This window comes from Epinephelus moara, chromosome 10 (assembly GCF_006386435.1).
Source record: "Epinephelus moara isolate mb chromosome 10, YSFRI_EMoa_1.0, whole genome shotgun sequence".
NCBI lineage: Eukaryota > Metazoa > Chordata > Actinopteri > Perciformes > Serranidae > Epinephelus > Epinephelus moara.
In genome coordinates this window covers 30,600,453-30,624,964 of record NC_065515.1, presented here as the reverse complement: position 1 = coordinate 30,624,964, position 24,512 = coordinate 30,600,453, and the positions used below count along the sequence as shown (strand labels likewise).

Here is a 24,512-nt window from a genome sequence, read left to right as displayed (position 1 = left end):
TTTTGCTCCTGTTTTTTTCCAAGTGGAATTATTTCAATAAAAAACATGAATATAAAACAAAAAAGTGTTTATATGTAAAGCTTTATTTCTTCCTATGAAAACGGCAAGTTGTAAAGAATGGGCTTTTACAGAAATGCATTTTGTTTTGTTTTTTTACATTTTAATGCATAAGTATCTGAAGTAGGCTACAGCAAGCAGACACTTTAATATTAAAGATATATTTCCTACAAATATCTCAGTTGTATAGACTACATGTCCACAAGATGACAACTGTAATTCAAAATAATAATCTGATGTTTAAATCATGGAGCAAATATATGAAAATAAAGATATGTTTAGTGAAGTATTTCTGCTATTAGATTCATTAATCAATCAATCAATCAATCAATCAATCAATTTTATTTATAAAGCCCAATATCACAAATCACAATTTGCCTCAGAGGGCTTGCATATGCCATCCCTCTGTCCTTTGGACCTTCGCAGCGGATGAGGAAAAACTCCCCAAAAAAACCCTTTAACGGGGCAAAAAATGGTAGAAACCTCAGGAAGAGCAACTGAGGAGGGATCCCTCCTCCAGGACAGACAGACGTGCAATACATGTCATACAGAACAGATCAATTCATGAGAATTTACCTGCTGGTGTATTTTCTGTAAGACATGAGGAGGTAATGAATGTAATATGATTGCATTTAAAATGACTGGCTGTTGGAGACCTGTAGAGGTTTGGGTCTGTCATGGCTTTAAGTCCGCTCAGGGCTCTTTTTCATTGTGTAAGAATTATTTCTATGTAATAACAGTGCTTCTTAAAAAATGATGGCAATACTGCATTGAGAAAAACATTTGATTGAATCATAATTGTGTCAAAGCCACAGGATATGCTAATCACTGTTTGGCTTCCAACAGTGTATAGAAATAACCAGCGGACTGATCTTTTTTGTTACTAATACCCTTCACTTTAGTGTCACCTCAGTGTCATGTTCTTAAGTAATTCACCAAAAATGTTTATTCTGCTGCCGCCGTGTGGACGTCGTCTCCAAATGCGCACTTGGTGACTTGGAGAGAAGTAACGAGCTGCAGCTTTCCCCGCTGAGTCAAAACCTGATAGTGCGCAATTTTCCGTGACTCTTTTCTGCTCGTCACGGCTTTTCAAAACTAACATTTTAAACCCACAGTTATTTTTAGTCATCTACGTCAAGTTTGTGTTTGTTCGATTTTCCCTCAACCTTCAGTCTTAAAACCTTAATTTGCGGTCCTCCTCACTGCTGTGCGTACTGCTCATCTGTCGAGAAGCACCGCCTTCTTCTCCTGCAGTGGTGGAACTATATTCTCGATCAGTATGACACATTTTTCAGGATTTGCGCGAAGGTAAGTTTCCAGTTTCCTTCCCTCTTCAGTCTAATGGCTTCTTTTTTAATGCTTGGACGGGAGTTTGGAGAGGAAGGTCAGTGCCAGCACCGGTGTTTTAACCAGCGTCTTCGAAAGCAGTTCCCTTTACGCAACTCTTTGAGGATAAGGAAATTAAAAACGCGCTCGTGTCAACACTTACAGAGAAACAACGCTTTGTTAATGTAATTGATTGCAAACTGTATTAAGCGCTTAATGTGGCGGATCAGAGTAAACAGGTGCCGTTAGTTGCCTCTTAAAAAGTGAAGGTTTTATCTTCGTAAATACATATCTTATTTCCAATGTTGACATCATTGCAAAAGAATAGCTTGCACTACCATCTCTGTTGTCTTACATTATCTGAGGCAAAAATCTATCGTTGCATTTTGCAAACTCACACAGTACTATCAGCACTTGTTAGATCTTGACCCTATTCTTCCTACTCAATGGGAATCAAGCAAAACCTGTTTACAGCGGCCTGGTAAACAGTTTTGTATGAAACCTGTAATTCAGATAAGGGTTACCCTGTAATGACTTTCCCCTCTATAATTTCTTTTGAGAAATGCACAGTGATTCATAGAGGTGATATTTCCGATCTTTACCTTTAATGCCACAGGTAGGACTGCACTTGCACAACAGGAGATCTACTGTATGCCTTTAAAACCTATTATTAACTACAGCTGTTTTGCATCGTGGCTGGTGGCTGTTTGTCTCTTTCACCTTTTGCGTCCTCGTATGAAAATGTAGTGCTGTGAAGCCTCTGGGTTTTTTGTTGGCACACACACAGGACTCAGCAGCCCGCATGCACTCATTGTACGCTGCAGAACAAGGGCAGAGTGAACTGGCACTTGCAAAAGTTGGACCACCGATGCAATCTACGTGACCAGTGCTGTGAACGCACAGACTCCCTACGTGCTCTCTGTCCCCTCAGTAATGATACGCTTTGGTGAACATCTGAGAAAGGGCTCGCTGACCTTGATATAGCACACACACACACACACACACACACACACACATACACACACATACACACACACACACAAACCCTGTATGCAAATTTCTTATCAACATACATGTTCAACAAGTGTAAAGAGAGAGCCTCATGTACACCCGCCTGTACCTCAGACTGTACAGTACGTTAAACTGTTATATATTATACACACAGCATCTCGGTTCAGTCATTTCACTCACATTTTGTATCACAGATGCATTTCTTTTTACCTCCATCTTCCTCTCTCACACCTTCTACATATGCATGTGGTGTACTTGCACTTGCGCACACATAACTGGTTGCTATTGGCCCAGTCCTCCTATCATGGGTTTGTGGCTCAGCTCACTTCCCCTTGCCACTGTTAAGATGGCTTCACTGATATTTCTTGTTGTTTTCTTTATTTAAACATCAACAGGTTCACAGTGAATGGCACATTTTACAGATGAAAAAGCCAATGACAACCCAAACAAGAAATGTACAAACACAATGCACTGAAAAGAAAACATCTGCCGTCTCCATGCCACCACACCACAGAGTTCATAAACAGTCAGGTCCTAAGTAAGTTGTAAAAAGACTCCAAACTTTATAAAACCGAAGTGGTCCCTCTCTGAAATAGAAGCTGAGAGCTTCAAGAGGCATGAACTCTAACACATTACTCATCCACTGTATGATGGTAGGGGGCTCCTCCGACTCCCGGTTTAATGAATTGCATCTTCTAGCACAGAAGAGGAAGATTTCTGGTGGATTTGGAGGAATATCTGGGGCATTATGAAGGAGAAATGTTCATTATTTGACCAATTATGTCAGTGATTCTTTTAGGAACATCTTTCTAGAATTTTGAATATACACTAAGGGTACTCAAGTGCCAATTGAGGGAGCCAGCATATGACTTAAGGGCCACACAGGAAAAGCACATCTGGGAGCTGTCCACCGAAATTGCTAACTTTAGCTAACAGCACTAGCATTTATGATAGCATGTAATTACAGCAGCACTTGTAAGGTGCTAGTAGTAGCTTTCTACAAGTTGTCACCCTGAACCTGACAGTCCCAGAGGAAAAGAAAATTCAAAATAAGATCTCTTCTTTGTCCAGCCTATTTCTCCTAGACATAACTGAGCTCATTATAACATCAATATGACATTTTGACAATTTTCTTTACTTCCACTTTCTTATAATTCCACCTCTTTACTCAGCCTGATTCCTATTTAAAATCTTAAAATGCTCTTTTCCCTCTCTTGCTGCACTAATAGATAGCAGTAAGATCCAAATGAAGACTTGACTGGCTTTGAATGAGCCTGCACTATTTCAGAATTTTGTCTCAGTAGTCAAATTCAAGTATCAGCTCTGTGTATTTTATCTGTTCTTAGAGTTGAGAAACCTCTGAGAGGCCTATGATCACAGCAGCTCCTGCTGATCTGTTCTTTTGCTCTGTATTTCTCCAAAGGAGGGGTGGTTAGGACAAACAGATCAGAATGAAGTAATCTTTATATTAGTTTAATCTTTCTTTTTGGGAATGCACAGTTTGATGCAGTCGCCTAGTCGAGTTTCAGGGGCCACGCAAAAAGTTTCTGAGTACCACCATTGACCCGCAGGCCACACTTTGAGCAACAGTGATATATACACATACTAGTAAATGATAAAAAGTTTGTTTTTTATTGTGTCTCATTAATATGCTGTATATGATTTATCTTTGTAGTTCCTTTGCTCTTTTTGTGGTAAAACAGCCAGAAAGGTTGAGGCACATATCATCCTGCTCTTTATCTTCAATTTTCAAAGTCATCCTCCCATTCTGGTTTAAGCTGTATTATCTTTCACTGTGGCTGAGGTTATGACAAGGTATCATCCTTCAAGTAGTTACAGCAATAAGCCTGATAGTTGATGTTGTGGTAACGTCATGGTGGTGTGATGTTATTGACACCCACGAGGAAATGTTTCCATGTAAATGTTGTCTGTCTGTTAAAGCTGTGCTCCTGCATTTGTCTGATAATGAAAGTTTTTGTTTCATCCCCCAGGTTCCAAATGCTCCAGTTCTTCACTGAGATGTTCTCCTGAGTTAAAGTTCACATCTAGACGAAGGCTTTCCTGAGAATTATTCACCTGACAGCTCACAATGGCTTCCAATATAATTGTGAGTACTGACATGTAGAGAAAACGGAGCAGTTTAAACAGATGAAGAGATTCTGGTGGTCACAATACGAAGCAAATTAATCCATAGCATGTCTTACCTTACTGGGTTTTTAGATTTACAGTAGAAAGAATTTCACACTTATTGCTTCAAAGCAAAAACTCACCGGCAAGATATTTGTCCTTATCACTTCAGCAGACAACAAGGGCTAATGTTGGCCGGTTTTAAACAGGCGAGATTAGCATGAGATAATCTGTGTGATGGCTGCGTTTACATGCCTGCAGGACAGGTTTACATCAGTTAAAAGTCTCACAACTCTCTCTGTGTTGAGACTTGTGGTTGGCTGAAATCAAATTCTCTCTCCTACATAACTTAGGATGTGCAACTGGCGGTCAGAAACAAGCAAGCTTTAAAGGCCACTTGTGTCCCCCATGAGTGGTCACACCTTAAAACTACAGTGAATATAAACAGATGTTGAGATTATTTGAGAATGACTGATAGTTCTGGCTGGTTGTAAGGCTGACACAAAAAACAACACAGAAAGAAAAATGCAAAACAACTTCTTAATCCAACATGTGGGTTCAGTGATGGATATCTATGAAGGACAAAGGAAACGTTGTTCGGAGATTAATGACCTCTGAAGATGCCTGTATTTTAACTCACGTACCTCATATTTTTCAACATTGGAGACTGAATACATTAGCACAAACTTCCAAGTGACCCATATACTCTATTTAGTACCCGTTTATAATACAGCATGTGATACGTAGTGTAATATTACTGCACAAATCAGATACCAATAACATGCTTGCTACTAGTGCTTAAATGCAGGTACAATGGAAGAAAACAAGGCTATGGGCAACAAGGAAGTAACAGTTGGGCATTCAAGAGGAAAGTATGTTTGTAAAGGCTAGTTACCTACAGGGCACAGTTGTAGGGAACAAACCTGCAGTTTGGGAAAAATGGTGTTAATGACACTCATATTCTGTGGGCGGCTGCAGCCCCGCCATGGGGACTTAGCTTGGGAACCAAAGGATAACCCGGTTCAAGTACCCATACTGACCAGGGGCAGAGTGTGGACTGGTAGATGGAGAGGTGCCAGTTCAATTCCTAGGCATTGCTGAGGTGTCCTTGAACCCCAAACTGCTTAGGGCACCTGTCCATGTGCAGGTCCGTCGCTCTGACATGGCTCCATTAATGCATGTGTATTGGTCCTGTTCGTGCATGTATGTGTGTGTTGGGCCTGTGTGTGTAATGTGTAAGGGAAATGCCTTCTTCTTCTTCTGCACAATATGCTACCAAATCTGTAGGGGCACAGTAAGGTAATGAAAGCGGCTATGGGGAAGTCTCTAATTGAAAAACACATAAAGTTTTTGAATTATGCTTCCAAAATGACCACAAACCATTGCTGAAGTACAGAAATATAGTTTTGTGTTAGGAAGCTCTGAGAAAAGGGGTATAAAACTTGGAATAATGAGGGACTTGTCAATTGTTTGTGGAGTACAGCAATGTCTTTGTTGTACAGTCTATGTTCTCTGGATTGACTACAGCGTATGTTGTAATGATCACCACTTGGGTTTCAACATAGTGATGTCACACTTCTGCTTTGGTGAATCGGAGCTTTAATACGCTTGTCTAAGCTGCTGTCACTAGTTTGTGTTATGAAGCTCATTTTGGATGATGAAACCTTCAATGTATTGCAACAACATTTGCCCACAGTAACACTACAGCTGAGGTATGGAGACTTTATCTAGTGTTCATCCATACTACAGTGTGCTGTTACATATAGTAATGGATAAGGTACAAAAACATATGCTCTTGCCGTTTTCTCACGACAGTTACCAGGTAAGGTTTCCACAACAGAGTAACATCTTGCTGTCATCTGACAAAAACTGCCATCACAAAGTGTTGTCCAGTTGTTACTCCCTTGTTCCTGACAGTCTTCCTCTTCCACTGTTCCTACATTTAAGTGCCACTAGGCACCAGTAAGTATTTTATTGGTGTGTAATTCTTACAACAAATTAAACTGTAAATCCCAGGTTGTGGTCCCACAAATGAGCATTTTGCTGTCCAAATGCAAGAAGAAAGTAATTATTGATGAGTGTGAACACAGCTGGAAGGTGAACCTACAGTAGAGAGCTAGAGGATTTCACAGCGGATGTGTCAACCTGCCAAGAAACCCAGCTGTTTCCACTGATTGACGTGTGACTCTTACATCATATTTCATCACTAGATTAATTGCGCACAATGGGTTACGCACCTACTTACCTCTGAGATTATTGTCTTTGTTATGATTGTGGCTGGACGGATTTTTCCACTTGAGACAATGAGCTGAGTAAATGTTGTGTTGCAGGTGGAGCAGCAGTTCTCTCACAAATTCACAGTGACAGTGGTTCGAGCCGAAAGTGTCACCAAGGGAGCGCTGGGGGACCTGTGTGAGTCCTAATGCATGTCATGGAATTCTAACATTGACACATATTTTTGAGGCAGAGAAAATTTTCCACCAAAATTAAGATCAATAAGAACTTTTCACACAAAAAAACAAAACAAGAAAATAACACGAGCATTATGCTGACATTGGTAAATGTGCCTGTGTGTGTCCATGTGTGTCTGTGCAGTGGACACCCCAGATCCCTATGTGGAGCTGTTTATCCCAACGGCCCCAGAGAGCAGAAAGAAGACCAAGCACATAGACAATGACATCAACCCAAAATGGAACGAGACCTTCCACTTCATATTAGACCCCAACCAGCACAACATCCTGGAGGTTAGACCTGCATTTTACTGTCCAGCACAGTCCACACCAGTAAACCATGACAAGCAGGGATGTAGTGGAGAGTAAAGCCAGAGTGTATCATTTTTAGCCTGATATGAAATAATATAAGATAAACAGTAACATGTTAGGATCTCTATGTTTTGTTTATATTGATCATTGTTTGAGATGTGTATAACTATTCAACTTGTGATATTTATTTCACTCAGTTAACATTAATGGACGCCAATTATGTGATGGATGAGACACTTGGGACGGCGACCTATGACATCACCAAGCTCAGCATTGGCCAGACAAAGATGGAGTCTTTCCTCATTGGCAAAGTAAGACCCTCAATCACAGCAGACTCTTTGGCAGATTCATCATTATAAGTTAATATTATGCAGGTGAGCATTGTTAAAACTTACAGGAGCTTTCTTTAAATATTAGTTAAGATCCCACCTTTTCATTGAATATGTGAAGAGGGAACACAAGGTAAATGTAATATTACATAAAATATAATATTACAGACTGAAGATAGTACTGCATGTGTACGGAGACTAGATTGTGCTAACAAAATAACTTTATTGATGATTAATTATTACTTGTATAGTTGTATATAAAAAATAAATAAATAATAAATAAAATCTCTGTGTGCTCAGCTGAGATCTGGTATTTTGCCTTTGACAGTTTAAACTGGATGGTATGTTAATCTAGAAAAAGAAAAGTGTGTTTTTCCAATGTGTTGTCTAAATGATGAAGTTCAGTTTTGTTTTCTACCATCCTTTTTATTGTTAACTGCACAAAGCTTTGTTTGGTAAGATAATAAATAGAAATTGATTTTGCAAATATGGAAGATTCACAAAGACTGAAATATCTGTTCACATTTGAAACAGACAAATAATTATTAGTGTTTTGAGAAGAAAGAGGGCTTTTTCTTAAAATAGTCTGTAAATGTCTGGTAGTTTCTCATGCAAGCAGTTTATTTTGGATGATTTTTTTTTGTTAATAATTTATTTGTGTTTCTTTTGTTATGTTTCTTTTTCTTTTCCACATTTTGTTTTGTGCAAGACTGGAAGATGGTTGTGAAACAGGGTCTTCTAGTCCCATGTGGGATGGGCTGAAAAAGGAACAACACCATGAAAATGAATGAATGAATCAATCAATCAATGAATAGCAGATTACAACTTAGTGAAATTTAAATTTCTGTTTAAATAATACAATGAGTCTGCAAATGATGCAAAAAAAAATTAGCAAAAATGTTTTAAATTAACCATTCTCTGTTTTTAGATTTTGCTTGTGACACTTTGTGTTTGCCTGTTTATTATGACCAACCACTATCAGCTGCTCCTTTACTGGACATTCATTCATTCATCTTCTAACCGCTTCATCCTCTTGAGGGTCGCGGGGGGGCTGGAGCCTATCCCAGCTGACATCGGGCGAGAGGCAGGGTACACCCTGGACAGGTCGCCAGACTATCGCAGGGCTGACACATAGAGACAAACAACCATTCACGCTCACATTCACACCTACGGACAATTTAGAGTTATCAATTAACCTAGTCCCCAATCTGCATGTTTTTGGACTGTGGGAGGAAGCCGGAGTGCCCGGAGAGAACCCACGCTGACACGGGGAGAACATGCAAACTCCACACAGAAGGGCTCCCACATCCGGGATCGAACCGGGAACCCTCTTGCTGTGAGGCGACAGTGCTAACCACCACATCACCGTGCCGCCCTCCTTTACTGGACAGTAACCACATATTTTATTGTTTTGGCAGGCAACCAAAGTGTACTTGGAGATGTCGCTGGAAATCTGGTATGTATTCCCTGCAAATTTAACCATCGTCTTAGTATATTTTTTTATTTAGTTTTACAGCAATACGTGTTTTAAGAGTTCACCTTGAACCTAAAGGTGCTTGTGTGAAAAGGCAATAAGGAATATATGAGGAAAGGTCTGTGTGAAAATTCCTCACAGGTTCAAGAATACACAGGAATGCACCCAGAGCGATGAGGAAACTAAAAATTGAACTTAAAGCAGTGTGACTCAGTAAAAACAAGATACTTGTGTAAGTTAATATAGGGTTAAGGTGCATCATAGTTCCCATGGCATCACTACATAGGGGGTAGTGGGAGGGTTTGGAAATGCTATACATGTTTTAAGGGTTTGTAATCATGAGAAGATGAGTAGTGAAGTGTGAGAGGTCAAGACTGTTTGTCTGTCGATGTGTATTTCACACCAAACAGCCCAGAGGCAGACCTTATCTGACTTCAAGATCGGTTTCGACATCATACTAAGTACACAGAGAGATGATATCCTCTACCTGCATCTCAGCAGAAAATGTTAATCAAGAGTTATCGCTTGTCTTCCCACTATCAGATCTAGTAAACCTTAGTTCTTTCATTTGTTGCTGCAGCACCAAACTGGATCTGCGGTTCAGCCTGGCCCTGTGTGACAAAGAGAAGCAGTTCAGACACACCCGCAGAGAGAGAGTGATGCTGGGCATCAAGAAGCTGCTAGACATGGAGAAGCCTCGTTTTCTCCCCAGTTCTCCGGCGGAGGTGAGAGACAAAGTCAAGTTTTAACATAAATTTAACAAGGAAACAAAACAGTTTTCAGCCATTTGGGTAAATCTGTGAGGTGAAAGCTTAATTTATTCAAGCACTTAATTTCACTTCCATTTGCACTTCACTATATATAATGCTCAGGTACCGAAATGTTCTTCATGTGTCATGAAAAATGAGATACTGCTATGCACTGACATGAAGACAGTCCCCTACTGTGGTTCTCATGATTGTATAGTTTTGTTTCAGCAAACTTTTCCTTCATTTCAACTGAGTTACTGATACTTAAGTTCAGACAGACAGTAATTCCAGACAGTGGTTCCAGCCCACAGCTACTTAGTCTCTCTTACTGCAACGCATTGTATATCTAACACACATTGTTTATTATGGCAGTGAATGAAGTTATCAGCGCTCTCCTTTTTGCTGCCACACCGCTTACCTGAAAGATATGCTGTCATTTGTTCCTACTGCTGGTATTAGAGGAGCATTTCCAAAGCCCCACCTCCACCTGAGCATCCACCTGTAGGCTCTGTATCTACATTGCCCAAGGGGGAAAGTTAATGTCATTAGTCCCCGCTCCCTGCTGTGCAAAGTTTTCTCATGGGGAACAATTAGGTCAGAGCCTAGATGCCACCTACGCTGTACATATTTTACACTTGCATAATAATACATTCCACAGTTAGCTGACGGAGCTATAGCTGCTGTGCAGTACATCAGTATATATATAGTAATAATCCTAGATGTAGGAAAAGTAAAAATAACAAAACTGTGATGCCTTTTTTAAATAACCTGCGTTCTTAAACATACAATAAGCCTCACAAACCTGCGAGTTCTGCTCCCCTGCTCTCTGCTCTTGTTTCATTTTCTCGCTTGTGTGGTTTTGGCTAGGCGCCCTTGGGGCTGGCTGTAATCTAAAGCCAAGCCTGCTCATGTCCTCAACATGTACCGGAAGCTCCAGAGGAATGAGATAACCAGCTTCTGCTTTCCACTATGCTACAGCATCCCTTTACTCCCTATCCAGGAAGACTCTCGTGGAGTTATATCTGTCAGAATATTCAGAATAACCTAAAGATAAACACAGGCTGCAGAAAGGAGGCAATGTTGCACAATGAGAATTGTGAAATAGCTGAAAATCTGAAGGCACAAATGAGAAAAATGTGTCAAAGACACATGGAGGCACAGGAGGGAAGTTACTCAACCTGAAAGAATGAGAATGAATGTGAGACTCATAGTCTAAGCTGTGTAGTATATAATTATGAGATTAGGTACGCTTTTGTCTTCTTCTCCTTCACGTTATGAATGTCCCTTTATGTGTGTGTGTGTGTGTGTGTGTGTGTGTGTGTGTTACAGGTGCCAGTCATAGCCATAGCGGGCTCAGGAGGCGGTTTCCGTGCCATGGTCGGCTTCTCAGGTGTGATGAAAGCCCTGTTTGAGTCTGGGGTCCTGGATTGTGCCACATATGTCGCCGGCCTCTCTGGATCCACATGGTCAGTTTTTATTTTATACACCTTCTCTTTCCCTGACCTTTATTACTACGAAATACACTTATTTCCTTTTTATCTTTCTGTGTGTTATTACTGCTGTGTTTCTTTCTTTCTGGCTCTCCCTCGGTGTTGTCTCCTCCCTTCTCTGGCAAACTTGCCTTCCTCTGCTGGTACGCCATCAAGTGAGCACCTCTGGGTTGTTTCAGTCTTCACCTTCATGTTTGTGGAGTGACTTATTGGATTTAACTTCCTTAACAGTGTTGTTCCTCCTTTGTAAATCGTGTAAAGAGCAGAGTGATATCTTTTAAGCATGTATTGACTTATTTGATAACATTTTTTACATTGCATTAAGATTTGTGCAATGCCTCAAACTTTTTTTTTCCTCTTTAACCCTACAGGTACATGTCTACTCTGTACTCACACCCAGACTTTCCAAATAAGGGCCCAAAGGACATCAACCCTGAACTGATGAAGAGAGTTAGCAGTAACCCACTGAAGCTGTTGCTGCCCCAACACATCACTAACTACATCCAGGCCCTCTGGTCCAAAAAGGCTTCAGGGCAGCCTGTTACCTTTACCGATATCTTCGGTATGCTCATAGGAGAGACGCTTGTACCTGCGGTAAGAACCACCTGACCGCGTGTGCTTGTTTTCGTTTTGATGGAATTCTTATTTCTCTGTCTCCATATTGATCAGCAGTGCATCAACCTCTTCGCCCCTCGAGTCTATGTTTCATTTCCTCTCTTTTCTTTTGAGCTGGCATCCCACCCACAACTTATTTTATTTTCATTTTGTGCTGTATCTTCCCCTCCCTTTGTATTTCTGCATATTTTTATTTTACTTCCTCATAATCATGACAAAGACAAGTCCTACTACAGGCAGAGTGTGAGTATAAAGGTCTCAAAGACTGTGTTCTCTCCCACCAGAGGATGGACATCAAACTGAGTGACATCCAGGAGAAAATAAACCAGGCTCAGAGTCCTCTTCCTCTGTTTACATGTCTGCATGTGAAGCCAGATGTTTCTGAGCTCATGTTTGCAGGTAAATATCTGTCCTTTTCTAAGTATCTGCATTTGTGTTATATGTTCAGTTGTGCTCCATGTCCCTCTGAGAACTACTTTGCATATGTAATGAGTAACTAGAGATGATCAGACGAGTTGGGCCACATGCAAAACAACCAAGCGGTGCTTATTTCCTTATAATGCTGCTCCGCTAGTACAGGGAGGATGTGTTATGACGGGGTGGGCTGTCATCCAATGACAGCTCTATGGTGGCAGATAGTAGCTGTGCTATATCGAGGAACTGAGCAGTGTGCATGAGGCCACGATAGACTCTTAGTCATGTTGCACAGTACTTCCTCATTGTTGATGCAGCCTGCTCAGAAACTGTCACACCATGCAGCAATGGAACAAGCATTTGAATAGAAAATACAGTAAGGAACCTCGGACAGATCAGTGAATATTCTCTATATGCTGGCTTCAAAGCCAGAAACTGAAGCATTACAGTAAGACTCAAGTGGGTGATGTCCTGTGGAGACACTTTCTTGAGCTCTTCTGTAAACAATTAATAGGTTACTGACGAATAGATAAAATCTTTGCATCATCACTCACTGGATAACATTACACACCTGACTTGTTCCTGTTGCTAACTTAAGGAAAAGTACGTTCCCCCCCAAAAAAATTGAACTGTACTTTTTTATGTCTAAGTTTTGCTGCTTCATTTCATGCTCAAAGAAGCACAACACAAAGAGTTTTAAACTTCAGTTGAGCTCATTCAAAAAAAGAAACAAAAAAAAAATGCACCAACTACTAATGAAGCTGAAGAGAACCATGTCACGAATCTAGAATTATATGTCAATTATTTTTTGTGAGTTCTCACCCTTACAGCTAAACTTAGAAAAACGACCTTTGAAGAGGAGACATTCAAACCATTAAAAGTATGACTGAAATAGACCAGGCTTGTTCTTCAATTTCTTTCTTGGCTCTCCTCTTACCTAAAATCACTGGTTTCTTTATGACCTGGCTCAATGGAAAATACCATGTTGTCAAAAGACATCTAAAGTAAAGTTAAGCTGTGAAATTATTTCACATTTAAGAGGCAATTATACTTTTAAAGGTTACAGAGGTTGAAGTATTTCTATTGTATGTGCGTGTGTCTGTGTGCATTTGTGCAACTGTTTGTGCTTGCATGCCTGCGTGTTTGTGTATGTGACAGCTGCTGTTGCTGCAAATGCATCATAATGACTGGTTTGTATAGACAGAAATGTAGTCGGGGCCAGAGTGACCCGGTTGTGACCTCAGTGACCCCTGTAGTACCTCCCACTCTGTTTACATATGTCGAACTTAAATATCAGTCAGGCACAGCACAAAAAACACACAGGTTAGGTTATATTGACTGACTGTATTGACTTCTCCTTCTTTGATTTACCACTGAAAACCGCAGGCACTATTTTCAATCCAGCTTCCTTTATTCAGATTTGAGCTACAAGAAATGCATTTTAGGGGCATGACATATTAAATTGAAAGTGGCCATCTCCTCAAAGGCTGCCATAACCCAGATTTGTTTTATATTCAGTGCTTCAGTGCGAGCATAACTTCTTAAACTTGTGCACTTATAAAGCAATGACTGCATTTACACATGCATTGTAATTCCAGTGTCTTCCCACTGAGCACATGTATTAGTCAGTGACAAGTACTTGATAACTGGTACTGGTACTTGATAAATGGTGATCATATTTGTCCCAAAAATGTGTTACATTTCCGTTACATTAACACTAAGGTTTCAACTTGCAGACTGGGTGGAGTTCAGCCCGTATGAAATTGGGATGGCAAAGTACGGCACCTTCATGACCCCCGACTTGTTTGGAAGCAAGTTCTTCATGGGAACTGTCGTCAAGAAATATGAAGAGAACCCTATTCATTTTCTGATGGGTGAGAACAGTGTTTTCATCTTAAACAGTCGGACCATTTTACAGTAGTAAACCCACTAACAGTATGTTTTCATTGTGTTAGGTGTGTGGGGCAGCGCCTTCTCCATTCTGTTCAACAGAGTGCTGGGAGTCAAAGACACAGCTGGTGGCAGCACCATGGAGGAGGAGTTAGGTAATCTTTCTGTGCTTCTCCTCTTTGTTTTTTGTCCTTAGCTGCACTGTTCTGATTTAAAGATGTGTAGCTGTAACTATTGTTTCTTTGCAGATTAAGTGCAAATCAGTTGATTTACTGGAACAGCACAGAAATCCAATAACTGACAAAACAATCTCACCACTAGGTCGATTCAGTTGCTGTGGAGTGGCTTTCCATTACATCACATGATCCTCAGTAGCAGATGGAGTTCACTCAGCTGTTATGGAACTTCAGATGTTCATATTTCCGTTTTCAGAGCACTTTAAAAGGATACTTTGCCAATTTTCAATCAGCTTTGTATCATGGCAGTGTGGGTAGTATGTGTAAATGAACTATAGTAAACTTTCCTCCATTTTACCAGTGCCCAGATGTCCCTGCTCATCTCCTCGCTCATATCACTAGCTCAAGGGCTTTTGCTCCAACTACAGATTGTACTTCCACATGCCCACTGGTACAGACACAAAGAATATAGAAGTGGATTGAGAGGAGACCTGCCCCTTTTTGTCGCACTCTCGGACCAAACTCAGATCAAACTGTAAAACTAGGCAGCACTGATCAAATATAAACCATGATGCTAGCACTGTATTACCTATCTCTCACCGAAAATGTCTTCAAAAACATATTTTAGTGCACAATTTATAACATTATTGATTCACAATGTTGCAGTCTTTTAGCACAATTTTACTAAGTGTACCATGTAAATAAAAAGACTATTTCAGACTCATAATTTATCCAAAATATACCATATATACTTGGACGTGCTGGGTATCATCCTTTTAGTATACATGACAATACATTATGACATTGTGGCTCTCGGAACTTCTTGAACATTATCTGGAATGTGTCCTTAGTCACGGTGTCTGTTTCCAGATAATGCCATTGTCTCTGGTCTGTATTAATCTAACTGATATAACTTCTATGGCACACCCTTTCACTGACACATGCAGGGCTATTGTTGTCTGTATTTTCTTTCATCTTCATCTCATGCCTGAATTATTTTCACACACCTGATTTAGATTGTGTAGCATGAATGTATTTGTAACAGTGGGAATTTATCAGCCTCTTGTGAAGATTCACACAGCTCATCGGATGTTTGATTTGGTTGAACGCATTTGTTTGGGGTGACCTTTACACAGTCATACACACTCTGACAGTGCATTGTTTGTGCAGACGTGTTAAAAACATCTCCACCCAGTTTGAGAATGCATTACTTTATCAGGTGTATTGCATTTATCTGAAGACTTAGATAATAGAAAGTCTATTTGATAATGTCACACAACTGAACAAAAACATTCTGACAGGTGCACTGTTGATATGTGGTGTAATAAGATTAACAAGCTGCTTTTAAAGTTGTAACCTGATGAGCGAAGCTGTCTTGTGTCTTACAGAGCAGATTAAACCACAGCACATCGTCGGAGAAGACATTCTGGACAATGACGACGAGCCACGTAAAGGTGAGCTAAGATATGCATGAATCATACGAGGAGTTTGCAAACAGGCACCTTATTGTGCAGCATGATTAAGTTTGCTATGGTGCAATAGATTTGCAACTTTAAATGGTGTCAATTAACATGTGAACACATTACTGGGGTTAGGGGAAAGTCAACACCCTAACACATTTTTTTAAGTTTCTGTGGTATTGTTGACTCAGCTACATCGGAGCAGTGACTGTTGTTTCTGTCAGGTCAAGAGGAAGTGCTGACACATTGAGCTTTCACCTACAATCTTTGTGTGTGTGTGTGTGTGTGTGTGTGTGTGTGTGTGTGTGTGTGATCCCATTAATAATAATGTGCAAGCCAAATTTCAGTAACTTAGATTTTCTTTGTACAAATGGCATGAAAAAACATATTTTTATAGTCTAGAACTGGTCATAAAATCACTTCTGGCTCTTTTTCTTGTTCTTGAAAAAAATACTTAATATAGCATCTTTAAAGTCACTGAATACTTGTTTTCATATGTTTGATATTCATTACTAAATACGCAACACTTTAACCTTCAATAAATTATTTTATTTTTATTATTACACTGTTTACACATCCAGCACTCAGAGCAAAATTATCATTCAAATTGGAGTTGTGTTTCTGGCCACCTGATGACCAATATTCACTCTCTTTTAGCTCTGTTTTTGGCCACCACCAGTGTTGGGTGGGTTCCTGTAATCACATTACATTTGTCAGTAATGCATTGGTGTAACGCGTTACTCTTCTAAATTTAGTGATCACATTACAGTTAATAATTAAAAGAATTATGTCAAAACTTGCGTAACCTTCTTCAGTTATCTCCATATGGGCGGATAGAAATACGCCATCCAGTGTGCCTGTGGAAAGGCTCTTCAGGCTGGACAGTCTTGTGCTGACTCCGAGGAGGAGCAGGCTGTCAAAAACAAAATTTGAAAGAGTCCTCTTCATGAGGTATAAACGCTGCTTTAGTGATTAACACGTCAAATGTTTACATGTAATGTAAAGCCAAGGTTTGGTGAGCATGCGATTTGTTTTAATGTGTTTTGCCCATTAAATGTCGTTTATATGCCCTTTAAACGTGTTTGAACGAGTTCTTTTTCCTTTTAAGTCTGTCATCATCAAATGCATGTCAGAAATCTTATTTTATTTAGGCCTATAGAGGTATTTAAGGCAATAAATGAAGTCTCTAACTGTGTGCGTTTACACTTTTTTTTACCACCACACCACTGAGCCACAGTTGCAGTAAGTTCCTTGCCACAGCATTTGATCTGACAGTGTTTTCTCTGTCATCATTTTGGTGCTCAGGTGGGACAGAGAGCCAGGAGGCAGAAGACGAGTACCATCGCACAGCTAAGGCTAGCTGGGGTGAACGAATGTTCACATCGCTCTTCAGTGACACATCCTTATTTAACACAAGAGAGGGCCGAGCTGGGAAGGTAATTGAATATGTTCACATGTTCAGCACGTCATACAAAACACTGCATGTGCTCTGGCTGCATTCTTGTTCAACTGTTTTCTCTCCGTAACCCGTCTCACCCTGTTGCCAGGTGCATAACTTCATGCTGGGCCTGAACCTGAACACCAGCATGCCGTTCTCTCCGACCACTGAGGTGTCGTGCCATGCTCCTACACCTGAGGAGGAGGTGGATGCTGTCACAGGTAAGAATGATACATGACACATCACACTGATGAGAGCGGTAAAAGTGAACCAAAACAGTAAAGTTGCAGGCAGGGAAACTGAATCAATGTACTGAAAGTAGAGCTGAGGGGACTGCAGAGATGGGTGTTAAATCTCTGGGTTCATCACTACAAATGACTACAAAATTACATGCAATCCCTTTAACCCATTATTATATAATATATCATTATATATATTATATAAAACTATTTATTAGTGCAGCTTTACTTAAAAAAAAGAGAGAGAGTAAGGCTTGGTATTGAAACACAGCTGTGGTCTGAAATTGTTTCAAATGATACCCAGCTCTACTTTCATTGTACATCACACTGGTTAGTTGACTCGGTCAACAAAATTTGGCTGCATTCAAAGAAAATTTCCCAATCCTGTTTCTGCATTGTTTATTTGACTTAATGTGTTTTTTCAGACCCAGATGAGTTTGATCGTATTTACGAGCCCCTGGATGTGAAGAGCAAGAAGATCCATGTAGTGGACAGCGGCCTGACCTACAACCTTCCGTACCCTCTCATCCTGCGGCAACAGCGCACGGTCAACTTAATCATCTCCTTCGACTTTTCTGCAAGACCCAGCGACTCCAGCCCTCCATTCAAGGTCAGAGTCTGAACTCTTTCTAGAGTCATGAATTGCCATAAATGATTTGTGAAACAGGGAATCATGATGAATCTTTTTTTTCTGATTTGGAAATGTGTACCACAGGAACTCCTTTTGGCAGAAAAGTGGGCTCGGATGAACAAGCTTCCATTCCCCAAGATCGACCCTAAAGTCTTTGACCGCGAGGGCCTGAAGGAATGCTACGTCTTCAAACCAAAAAAAGGCGAAAAGAACTGCCCGACTGTCATCCACTTTGTCCTGGTCAATATCAACTTCAGGAAATTCAAGGCACCTGGTAAGTATGTGCACATTTGGAGGTTTCCACAGCATGTGTGAGGAGGAAAATATGCCTCAGTTCTTTGTATTATTACAAAAATGTTGTTTTACCGTCATAGCATATGAGGCATCCCTTCCTTGAAATTGCACAATGTAATTTAACCATGTGTGTTCCGCCAAAAGTTGGGCCCCTTATCTGAGTGACCCCGATAAAACTTCCCCTGTTCAGGGTCAGTCTGGTTTTGTAGTAGAGATGATGCATCTCGCTTTAAACGTACCCGCAGTTTACTGAGTGTGAGTGTGTGTGCACACACACAGATGCGGGCCACAGTGTGTTCAGTGTTTTATGAGCTGCTCGGGTGAATTATGGTTCCTGAAGGAGCCAGGTGCCGGTAGGGAATCTCTCGCTCTAGTGGAAGAGCTCTATGTGTAAACAGACCATATATCATGAGCCATAGAAAATCACGCTATCTCTGCATCTCCACATCTCCACCTCATCTCCACCGCTGCCTCTTTACATTCACTACTTAGGTCATCAGCCCACATACTTCCACAGTCTGTTTATGGATGTTACATAAGCTTTTGGCACTCAACCCCCAAACGACATCCGGAATTTTTTTTTACCATAAATGGACTTCCCATTTGAAGGACAAACCGTTAAGGAGTTGGTTCACTCCTTAATGCATGCATTTTTTTCTTTAACTGTAACGTCTTCTTCTATGTGGTCTATCACCTTTTCTCCTGTAATAATACAATAAAACCAAAATCCGGATCAATGTTACATTTTTCCTCAAAAAGCACATGATAAATCGGGTGTGAGTGGAGCAGGATATTTTGAATACTGAGCAGTAATGTTCTTTCTTGACCTGAAAATTAGTTAATAGATGTACAAAATAATGGGCGGCACGGTGATGTGGTGGTTAGCGCTGTCGCCTCACAGCAAGAGGGTTGCCGGTTCGATCCCGGGTGTGGGAGCCCTTCTGTGCGGAGTTTGCATGTTCTCCCCGTGTCCGGGCACTCCGGCTTCCTCCCACAGTCTAAAGACATGCAGATTGGGGACTAGGTTAATTGATAGCTCTGAATTGTCCGTACGTGTGAATGTGATTGTGAATGGTTGTCTGTCTCTATGTGTCAGCCCTGCGATAGTCTGGCGACCTGTCCAGGGTGTACCCTGCCTCTCGCCCGATGTCAGCTGGGATAGGCTCCAGCCCCCCCCGCGACCCTCAAGAGGATGAAGCGGTTAGAAGATGAATGAATGAATGAATGTACAAAATAATACTGAGAAACTCCATATGTGATTGAAAGATCTAAAAAAAAACTACAATTGTAAATTAATCTTAAGAGTATTTGGTTAAACTATTTTTAAATCAATAGGCGAGTCAGACGTTTTTACTTACAGTGAATGAAAAATGTTTTTTAAAAATAATTTTCCAAACCTCTGAATCATTTGTTTTTGATTCTCTTATTTTCCAGTATTTTTTTTTGCACTATAACGTCACTTTTCGTTGCATGTCTTGTTTCTGGCTACAAATAAAGAAAAGAATTAATGTGAATATTGTTTTTCTTATTATTTATTTTTTTATTGCAGTATGGAGTTTGCACAGGAGCTTAAATCTAGTTTTTCCATGCTATTCATGTAGGCTTATAAGTTGAAAACCAAATAATTTAGTTGTTTTCAAGGTCAAAAATGATCTTTGAAATTCAACATTTAAATCACATGGAGGAGAGGCTTGGAAAAAATGAAATCAAAACATCTAAAATGCCTGTGAAGATCATGTGATGGGATCAAGGGCTCCAGAAAAACTAATAAACAGACCTTGAAGTGAGACTGTGCTGTTTCCAAGATCAGCTCAACATATTATATCTTTTGCCCCTAGTCTCAAGTCTGTTTTTTCCCAGTGGATCAGTTTTTGCAAATTTATTTCCTTACTTTCTCACTCATTAATCTACTTCCAGGTGTTCCCAGAGAGACAGAGGCGGAGAAGGAGTTGGCTGATTTTGACATCTTCGATGACCCTGAGTCACCATTCTCCACCTTTAACTTCCAGTACTCCAACGAGGCCTTCACCCGACTGCATGACCTCATGGAGTTCAACACTCTCAACAACCTGGAGGTCAGTTCTGTCCTTATAGTGGTGTCTGCAGTTTGTAAGACTCAAGGTCATCAGAGTGTTAAAAAGTGATTCAGGACTTTGGTACATCAGCTGATTGATTTGCATTAATGCCCTCGGTCATTCTTTGGTAATCCGCCTTAAATCAGTGTTGTCAGTGGGGAAGTTTTGAATTTTTGCCTTGTCATTACACAAATATCAGTTTGTTGTGCAACATTGAAAATTTCTAATCTCAAAGGCCTGTCTGAGACTGGATAGTACAGGTTTTGTCTAGTTCACACGCTTACTTTCACTCACTGTGTCTGAGTCACTTCCCTGCTGAGTAAGGACTCAGATGTGATGCAATTTATTTTCTGATTTCATCGGAAGGTCAGCTCATTCAGACACACCTAAACTGCAATGATGGATTTAAGTGCTGTTTGGCAGTGACGATGATGTAAAGAAAGACCTCTTCTTACAATAAACATAACTGATAGAACTGCCTGAGCTTTTGAAATATAGCTCAATGAATTTGAGGTAATGTTGGCATTTTGGATTTAACCCCTGTATTTTGTCCCCTGCAGGTGATTAAAGACGCCATCAAGGACTGCATCGTGTCCCTGAAGGAGGATCCCTCGTGCGTCTCTGTTCCCTTCTCCCTCAGTGCAATCCCGAAAAAGAAGTATCATAAAAGAGATTCTCGGGCAAAACCCTGGAGCCTCCTGGGAAATGATAACCAGTAGCCTGATGGAAGACTCTGGATAAAGCGGACTTTAGGGATTTTTTTTGTAGACTCTTAAAGTAAAGCATTTTCTTTTTGGAAAACGCCATCATGTTGATCTCTTTTCTGTATATTAATCATACTCTTAATTTTTAAAGAACCTTAATGTTTTACTGTTAAAAAAGCCTCTTGATTGCATTCACATACAACACAGTGAGAATTTTTCATCTGGCTCTATTTGCACGAGTGCGACTGCTGGGAAAAACTGTTGGTGTTCATTGACCACAAAGAGCTGATGTTCATAATTCTCTGCTGACCGTGAGAACGATGTTGAAAATCAACACTTACTAAACACTGCAGTGGGACTTGATTGTTACAGCAAACGTCTGGCTCCATCACAAACAACAGGATACTGTGATCCCATCTCTTGTTTTTCCATTAACTGAGAATCCCAAACTACGATATCTCTTAGTTCTTCACGAGTGATGATTGTCCTCGTGAGATCTACGTGTTCATTCACTTCTCTTAAATGCATAATGTGAGATTTCCAGTTACAACATTCCCAATTCATGTGGACACCTTTTGCTTTCAGTTCTTGCTGCATTTGCATCTTTCCTGTCACTATTTATGCTGCCATTTTAGAATTTTCCTTGGAGCTGTGTGAACGTGCTGTTAAGCCTCACCTGTACCTGTAAATGTTTATTAGCTGAACTCTTTCCATACTGACTACCGAGCATGCAAATTACTGTGTTTTTGTTTTTTTCTCCGGATTGGCTCGTCTAAACACGTAATCCTGTTTGAAAACGTGGAGCACGTAACCATTGCTTTTGTTTGATGGCAACTCCTAAACACGCCAAGTGCACCCCCTCTGGATACCTCAAACATCTCAATGATGCTTACCCACCTACATGGTAAGAGCACTCCCTGCTTCCCGGTAGGGAGTGTCTGATATTAAAGCCACCATTTTGGAAAAACAAAACCTGATGCCATAGAAACAGCCCTGCTTCTTCTCTCCTTCTTTCTTTCTCTTTATCTCTAGGTGTGTTGATTTTCCTGATCATGTTGTTTCAGGCTGCCTTTTAGATACCGCAACAGTTTGTTTTTCTCAAGCCATTTCCTCCTGCAGCAAACCCAACTCGCTACAGAACGCCCCAAATGCCCCACTGCGATAAAGTGGAGCGTGGGTCAGGTTGGGTGGAGGTGGTGAGTGTGATCAGGAGACCTGCTCGCCACTGAAAACGATGGCTCTCTGCAGCACACAGTGGAATTTTACACACTACACCTACACCTGCAGCAGTGGAGGCCTGGAATCTGACACACTACACCTATACCTGCAGGGGCCCAAAGGCTGCACACACAGCAGTGGAATTTTACACTGAAGCACTTCCAACCCCTCTATGCTCATGTTTCAGCCCCCGCTGTTTGGAAGAAAAACAAACAAACAAAAAAAGGCGTTCTGCAGTCATGCTTCAAGGATTCATGACCCACAAACTTTTGCTACTTGCCTTTGTGATGATATTTCAACAGATTTGTGTCTGTTTTTGCATGTTAACAGCAATGTCTTCTGTAAAGAAATGTTTATTCGCTCTCTTTTTTTTGACACCACTCTTTTATCTGTTACATAAAGAGCCGAAGTCATGATGTCACATCACTAGCCTCTGTTCTACAAGCCTCTGTAATTGTTTTTGTGTGTGGTTTAAGCTGGGGGACACACGCACACACACAAAACATGGCTGAGGTCAGAACAAAGAGGAGGAGAAGGGGGAAGGCAGCATGTAAAGCCTCTCATTAAGGCGAGGTGATTGCACCTTGGGAGGGCAGTTCCTTTCCAGGCAGGAGTGCTGGTCATGTCTTTTCTGCCTCAGGTCTGATCATGTCATCGCTGACCGTAACTCACTGCAGTGTCTCATTCAGCATTTCCTTCATGGGCCAAGAAATACTGAACTTAAACTGAAATTAAACAACTCACAGTTAACATGAAATACTTCCTAATTTTCTGATGTCAGACACCTCGTTTCCAGTCAGCTTTGTGGAGTGGATGGATTCTAGCATCTGGTTATGGTTTCCAATTAGTTATTTGAATTTAATTGCTATCTCTGCTTTCTTTTAACATGTTCACTCCACGCCTCTTTTGTGGAGTGATGACCTTTTAGCTCACAAAGGTTGGTTAATGGGAAATGGTGTTTGATCAAAGGTCACTAAAAAAGACACATATTAAGTGGCAATGTTAGATTGTTTTTCAAAATGTCAGTGGGATATTGAAGGAGGTCCACTTTAACCCTAGGCTAAGCTGGTTAGTTTAGGTCAGGTCAGCATAAAGCCTGGAAACAAGGGTAAACAGCTAGCTTGTCCATATAATATGTTGTGAGCTTTAGGGGTGCTGGTGGAAAGACCTTGTTGCCTTTGGACACACAGACTAGCTGTTTCCCCAAGTTTTCAGCCTTTAGCTAAGTGAACTGGCTGCTGGCTGTAGCTCTAAATGTAAAAGACAGGCATGAGAGTGGTACCAATTTTTACATGTAGTTGAATTTGCAAAAAAAGCAATAAGCACATTTTCTGAGATGTTTAAATACTCCTCTAAGTTTAGACTCAAAGCTTTTTTCTGAAACTCTGTGAGCATTCATGTTACACTTTATTCTTAGAAGTTTTCTATTTTTCATTGTAGCATAAGTTTAGTTAAGCATACACAAGCTGTAGCGATTTTTTTTTTTTTCTAACGTTATTTTTGTCATATTACATTTTCATGATCTTTGACAATGTTTACAAATGTGTAAGATGCTAAACGGTCAGTTCGAGGGAATCAAGATGTAACTGTTTGTATAATGACTGGCAAACACAATACATAATGTTTATGTGCATTGTGAATAAAAGGAAAAAGGACGATCATAAAAAAGAGAAATGGTCTTGCATGTAATGTTTTCTGTTCAAATATGTGACACCCTTCCTTCATCCGTGTGACCGCTCCTGAAATAACACAAGACAAATGTGCAGGGCTGCAGCTCCAGTCTGTTCTGCTTCCTTTTGTTTGGCTTATATATGTTTTAAAAAATTGGGGTCACAAGATCGGTCTGTATAGATAGATGAAAATAGGCTTTGGTCTGTGTTGGACTGTAACTCAAGGCAGAGATGTGGAATTCCAGTGTTTGTCTGTCTGACTAACATATTCAGACCCTCTGTGCTTTTAGCTTGCCACATGCATAAACATTTTAAAACAAAGCTCGTAAAGGAGCGGATTTCACTGGAAGAAAAACATTCTGA

The 24,512-nt window shown here is 40.5% G+C and overlaps 1 protein-coding gene across 1 annotated transcript; it reads left to right on the top strand.

Moving 5' to 3' along the window:
- Window positions 1-982: 982 nt before the first annotated feature.
- On the top strand, window positions 983-24,159 carry pla2g4ab (phospholipase A2, group IVAb (cytosolic, calcium-dependent)). Its single transcript, XM_050054449.1, has 19 exons — window positions 983-1,365; window positions 4,386-4,501; window positions 6,852-6,933; window positions 7,117-7,265; window positions 7,481-7,594; window positions 9,031-9,068; window positions 9,667-9,811; window positions 11,165-11,301; window positions 11,697-11,919; window positions 12,225-12,339; window positions 14,091-14,228; window positions 14,310-14,399; window positions 15,809-15,874; window positions 17,186-17,316; window positions 17,428-17,539; window positions 17,983-18,167; window positions 18,273-18,462; window positions 20,400-20,557; window positions 21,118-24,159. Exons 2-19 carry the CDS (start codon window positions 4,484-4,486, stop codon window positions 21,274-21,276), a joined length of 2,250 nt encoding a protein of 749 aa, XP_049910406.1. The 5' UTR covers window positions 983-1,365; window positions 4,386-4,483; the 3' UTR covers window positions 21,277-24,159.
- Window positions 24,160-24,512: the final 353 nt, after the last annotated feature.

What these genes read in the sequence shown, in the direction of transcription:
- pla2g4ab (XM_050054449.1), top strand. An exon ending in AGTCTTTCCTCATTGGCAAA is followed by an intron (nt 7,595 to 9,030) that starts GTAAGACCCTCA and finishes TTGTTTTGGCAG; the next exon opens with GCAACCAAAGTGTACTTGGA. An exon ending in CACCATGGAGGAGGAGTTAG is followed by an intron (nt 14,400 to 15,808) that starts GTAATCTTTCTG and finishes TGTGTCTTACAG; the next exon opens with AGCAGATTAAACCACAGCAC.